At 37.2% G+C, this 6,000-nt stretch overlaps 1 protein-coding gene across 1 annotated transcript; it reads right to left on the reverse strand.

The window, feature by feature from the left end:
* Positions 1 to 3,344: 3,344 nt before the first annotated feature.
* Positions 3,345 to 4,407, reverse strand: LOC116164778. The gene is made up of 4 exons (XM_031479004.1): positions 4,252 to 4,407; positions 4,059 to 4,195; positions 3,846 to 4,006; positions 3,345 to 3,788 (listed from the first exon to the last, which is right to left on the reverse strand). Exons 2-4 carry the CDS (start codon positions 4,189 to 4,191, stop codon positions 3,426 to 3,428), a joined length of 657 nt encoding a protein of 218 aa, XP_031334864.1. The 5' UTR covers positions 4,192 to 4,195; positions 4,252 to 4,407; the 3' UTR covers positions 3,345 to 3,425.
* Between the last annotated feature and the right edge of the window lie 1,593 nt (positions 4,408 to 6,000).

Here is a 6,000-nt window from a genome sequence, read left to right on the forward strand (position 1 = left end):
TATACTGAGACCAAACTTTCTTGATTTTATTACCTAAGTGCATCGGGACTAAAACGCACTACATTTCAAAAATCTATTCACATACCATACTGATATTAATAGTCACCCACTTGATAAATCGACTCAGCTCGTCGCACACCCTATACTTTACATAAATTTGCAGCTGAACATGAAATTCCCAGAAAGTCCTGCGCGTTCCCAGACAGATCTGCAAATTTCCGAAATTATTATTGCCAACTCCTTGAAATTCCCAGGTAAATGTATGTACATTTTCCAGTACCTAACTTAAAAACTTTCTAGGGTTTTTAAGGCACACCCGATCCATCAAACGGTCTGTAACGCTCTAGTGTTCTCCTATGACCACAGAACTGGTCCTTGAAGCGTTAAAATAATGTAATTTTTATTCAATGGATGAAGGCTTTCCAAAACCTTCCAAGGAATTTCTAGAGCTCTATAGAACCATTGCAGACCACATTTAGCTAGAAGCATTAGTTTTCCTCTATTTTGATCCCGCTGAATCCGATTCTGCCTGTTGCCAAGTCTGAAAATGGGCCGGAATGGAGATATTCAAGATGGTGGTTTTTCTCTGATTTTTACAGTTCAAGGGTCTGGGCCCTGGGAAGAGTCAAAAATGAATCCGGAAGTGAAAAACCGCAATTTCTCATATTTGGACCGAAATAGAGCTAACAATTTCTCTACGTTTTTTTTTCAAAATGCTATGAATTTAGTTGGTTACTTAAAAAAAGTGGCCCGACTTGGCTTACTTGAGACAATGCAGTGTAGCCATAAAATGAAAGTTTCGAAATTGAAAACTTACCTGTCATGCATCATGCATCGAAACAACTTGTAAGTGAATTAACGTACGTACACGAAGTGCTTCTTGCATGAGCAAGGAGAACATTTACTAGAAAGTAGCCCTAAATAATTAAATCGCGCTCTTTCTAGGGCCCTTTACGAGCTCTTCTGACTGGCTTATGCCGGAACTTTATATCTTTTACAGTGAGCTTTCTACTTTCCTTCCATGCCTCTAATCACTTTATAAGCTTTTTTAAGACATTCCGTGGATTTTCAAGCCCTCTCTCCCTCGGTAGAGCTTATATGTGGTTTCAGGTGGTGCAAAAACTGTTCGTAAGAGCCTTACGACGAATTTTTGAAGTTTCTGGAATAACATTACACTCTTTGGAGAGTGCGGAGATTCTCTAGAAAACAATCTAAACGCGCCCTGTTTAGACCCTTTCCAGAATTCCTTAGGGACCCAACTAAAGCTAAGCTGTCGATGCACCATGGTTTGGAAAGGTCTTAACAAGTTCTGAGAACGACATAAAAGGTTTTCGAACCGTGCATTTTAAAGCAGTCATAATGTCGCTGTCAAAAGCGTTTTTGGGTCTTCCTTTCACTTATTGTATGCCTTAGAGGTCATTTCCTGAGCTTGATATTCACTTGACGGTACCTATTCTTTTACTCGTAGTTCTATATCAAAGCGTTTGTGCTCACGTGCACCACCAGAAAAGACATATAATGATATAAGGTTCTAGAAAAGATCTAAGCAACATTTAAGAGTCGGTTTATCGTGGTAGTTACGCCGTTTTTAGAGAAACCTAAGCCTTTTGTTTGGGTTATGTTCAGGGCTTTCTACGAGTATAGTTTTTTGCGCCTTGTAGTAATTTCTAGACACATCGATTGTGGAAAGTGTTCAGACGGCTTTCTAAAGCAAAAAGAACAACAAAGAACTCGAGGAGTCCTGGAAATTCAAAGAAATATTGTAAACTTAAGACATGGTAACTTCCTCATCAACTCCTACTGGTAGGGTGTTGGAAAAGTTTCGAAAAACTGTCTACACCTAATTAAAACTGCAGTGCATGTATTTTAACCACCTCGGTCAATTATGCTTGCTATAATTTTCCGGGATGATCAAAATTGAGAGTTCCAAGTAACCTCCTGTAAATTTCTAAATAGATCAGAAAATTATGAGAAAGTCGTGTTAATTCGACCAGAGGGGTGTGTAAAATTGACAAAAATATTTGTAAATTCCCATCAGATAGTACAGTGGGATATATGTAAATTGATAAAAAATAAACTGTACGCCCCTTCTACGCTTTTGCAGTTAGAAAATCTAGTCATGACCTTTAAATCTTGAATTTCATTATGCAGCATTGTGAAGAAGATCTTTGATTGACACAATTCTTTACACAGAATTCCCTTACATTTTTGAATTCCATATTTCTAACATCCGACTCTCGAATCAGATATAGATATCATGGTGAAAGTTTTAGATATACCTAAATGAAAACTGCAAAGTGCAGTAAGGAAATAAAGCTCTGCTATGTAAGTAGGTGCCTATAGCAAAGAGTAACTATGGATACTCTTTGCCTGTAGCATGTATGTACCTACTACATGGACCTGTTCATGTAAAGTTTTCTAATAAAGCACGTCAGAATGTCTTCATGGCGATTATATGACTCTCCCTATGGTAATTCCTGGAAATAGGTATAGGTTGGTAGCATATGTATGTTGTACCTATATCTAATTAAAGCATATAATAGAAACTAAGAAATCAAGTTGGATCCGTACCTACCTATTCAATGCACTTCAATAGAAGATTCTACCTATTCCTACTTCCTACCTATTCTGTTGAACTCCTGCCACTAAATCGTACTTAAAAAGCTCATCCTTCAGTGGTTGTTCTATTTTTTATATGATTATCGTTTGAACTGATATATCCACCCCATAATAATTAGAAATATAAGAGGTATTTTTAGCGTATGCAATGTATCTCAACTAAAATGTGCACGTACTTCTTATTAGGAAATTAAAAAAGGTTCGAACACGTGAAATATGTCCCACTTATTTTGAATACCTATTCAATAAATGTCGTTCACTAGTATTGCATACAACGAAAATCGCAACTTATGAAAAACAATAGGATAGTGAAAACAGAATGCATTACATTTTGTAGTTGACACTGGTTGCGAAACAAATAATAAACAATGTACAATGGTAAGGACTTTCCGAGTTTTCAAGCCTAAAAAGGTCAAAGACTGTACTGGAAGAACTCAATGCGAATGTATACCTAGTAGTAGAGTAACAATGCGAGATCAAAAGTGAGAGGAGTGTCTTGGCCATAGAGAAGAAGCAGGTACTTCCTTCTTTCATTATAACATCCTAAATTCCTAAGAGCAGTAAAAGGTCGTGTCATCGAGTGTTTAGAAGGATTATGGAGCATACAAACTGAATAACATTTATACCTACCATTCGTTACTATACATATACGAACTGCAGGAAAAGCTTAAAACTCCTTTATACTTGGGAACGAGTGTGAGACATTGCATCTTAAAAATCGCGACTATTAATAAATTAAAACTTTATTCTTAAGTTGTACAAGTCTTCAGGTAAATTACCTACTTACTAAAGCAAAATTAAATAGATTAGATTCGTAATTGAGGGTTGTGGTAACGAACGTATTTCAATAACTCTTCGTTTTCTTCGCAAACGAACGGTTTGCGATGATGACAAGCAACATCGTGCCAGTTAACACCATCCTTGTAGAATTGGTTGAGCACCGCCAGACAATTTTCATTGGCGCCGCCTTGCTGAGCTTCGCGGTTATCGGGTTGAGGACGACCAATTCCTCCGCTTTCAGACCAGTCGTTTTGATCTCTGCTGGTTGTTGGTGCGAGCTTTTGGAAAGTTGCGGTCCAGAACCATCCGTTGATTGAAACCGGTTGTAGATCGGGACGTTCACATCCTTTGAAATCGCAGAGGCGACCAGAGGTCCAAATGTATTTCACCTGTAAATGTTGAAAGCGTCAGTAAAAAGCTGTGTAAAATAGGGTTGTAATACTAACATGTTCGTTTACGAGCTTTTGTTTGATCCACTCATTCTCAGCGCTTGTTTCGAGAGAGATGGAGTCCATACACCGTTGTCTGCAATAGTTACGGGCACCTAACCAATCTTCTTCAGTACCACGGAGGTTTGCATCTCTCCAACTCATGAAGTATCCCTTGCCTAAAATAATTTGTTGGGACACTCACGAAAATTAAAGGCAAACGGAACTTACCATCAGGTGTGCGCTCATGAATGTTACGTTGGGCGCAGAGACTGGGGACGGGTCCCTCCAAAATTCTCCCATTTGGAAATTGAGCAGAAACGGCGCAAATAATTGCGACCAATGCAATGGCGATTACCTTCATTTTGCTACGGCAATAAGAATTATATTACAAATTGAAGTTAAGTACAAAGGAGAGACTTACCCAACTCGTCGGTATCAGAACACGCTATGAAATCAATTTGAAGACTTCGATGTATATATAGAAAAGTTGAGTAAACGAAAGAAAAAGACAAATACAGTAATTACCTACAGGTGAATCGTTGTTACCTTGAACTCTAGTAATGTTAAAGGATTCCAAAGAATTTTAATAGTGAAAGCGCAAGTTGACAATAACAATGTTACAAATTAAGTGTGCTATGGTTAATTAATGTCGATACCTAGCTCAAGGGGATGGTAGGTGTAGGTATGTACGTGTTTATTTGTCCACGATTTTTCTATGCCAACTTTCACTCCTCGCCTGTCCTTAAACTTAGATTAAAAACCATATCACACCTTCGGTATGATGATGTGAACGATTCACTTTCTTTGGCCGTGCTCTAGACTTTTCTTTTCTATCGGCGTAAACGAGCCTTCATAAAAATAGTTAATAATGGGAATTTTAATTACATTTACATATAACTTAAGAATGTCCATTTAGGCATACCTATAAGTGCGATGTCATATAGTAGGTACCTACTTTCTTTTGCAAGCGGGACAGGTTCGATTTCTATTTGCAAATAGATTACCGGTACGAAATTTTAACAATTTCCCTAGAGGAACAAACAGTTGCGAAGTGATAATTCTCTAACAAACAATTTCTTGGGAAATTTTGGCTTGAGCGTAATCGCATCCACGAGTATTCTTCAGTTGTCCAAGTATTCGCGACCTTTCAGGGCAAAGAGTAATGGGTACTTTTTGCTTTCGGTGGCAAAAATTTGTGCCATGTGAGATGGTTAATTAGGACAACACTTGTTTTTTTAGGTACCTAATCAGCAGAGGGTATACGAAAAGAAAATTCTTCATTGTTTATGGATAGTAAAAACATATAAGCATCTCAAAGAGGAAGAGCTGTCGCAACACTGGACGACTAGGGCTTTTTCAACGATCCCACAACCGCATAGTGGGTTAGATACTAAATTTAATTGATGTGGAAATTTAAAGACCGTATCTGCTTAATACGTTTTTAAACGAAACATATCTACCGAAATACACTGTCACCGATTGTATTTGTCCTCCCAGTATCAACTTCACCTTCTACATTACCAGAAATTCGAATATAAAAGCGTGTTTCTTAATTAGTCAGTTTGTCAACAAAAACAAATGAAATTACAAACTTCTTGCATTTATCGCCTTTTAGGGGACAAAACAACATTTTCTGGAGTATTATATTGTTAATACATATTTTGATTCTTTTACATTCGACTCACACCTATCCTTGTTTAGTGAAAAGCGAGGTGAAAAGTATAGGTAGGTACTAAATAATCCAAATAAAGACGCACACGTAAACTAAGTTACAGAATGTGCAAGTTATGCAATGGAGATTATGGCAAGTGAATTCATAAGTGATCGCCTTCATTGGAAATTGAATTTGGCTCATTGTGGCAAGCTGTGGTCCTAAATTAGGATATGAATTAACGACAAGGCGATTCGATATCCTTATACGAATTTATAAAAGTACTTGCCCTTGCACGTACCTATTTCATGTAATTTCAACAGTTTTGAAATATGCAACTTTGATAGAATCAACTTGCGTTGAATGCCCTGGATCAAATACATATAAAAATGTCACCTTTATATATTAATCATAATGATTGGGAAAAAAATCATAGCAAAAGATTGGCCATTTTTCTGCTAATGCTAATGGCTGGATTGAATTGAATTAGATTATGTATTTTATGAGAATAGTATATGT

Source organism: Photinus pyralis, unplaced genomic scaffold, assembly GCF_008802855.1.
Source record: "Photinus pyralis isolate 1611_PpyrPB1 unplaced genomic scaffold, Ppyr1.3 Ppyr1.4_LG2, whole genome shotgun sequence".
Taxonomy (NCBI): Eukaryota; Metazoa; Arthropoda; class Insecta; order Coleoptera; family Lampyridae; genus Photinus; species Photinus pyralis.

What these genes read in the sequence shown, in the direction of transcription:
- LOC116164778 (XM_031479004.1), bottom strand. Translation starts at nt 4,191, where the DNA reads ATGAAGGTAATCGCCATTGCATTGGTCGCAATTATTTGCGCCGTTTCT. An exon ending in TCATGAGCGCACACCTGATG is followed by an intron (nt 4,007 to 4,058) that starts GTAAGTTCCGTT and finishes AAATTATTTTAG; the next exon opens with GCAAGGGATACTTCATGAGT. An exon ending in AAAAGCTCGTAAACGAACAT is followed by an intron (nt 3,789 to 3,845) that starts GTTAGTATTACA and finishes CAACATTTACAG; the next exon opens with GTGAAATACATTTGGACCTC.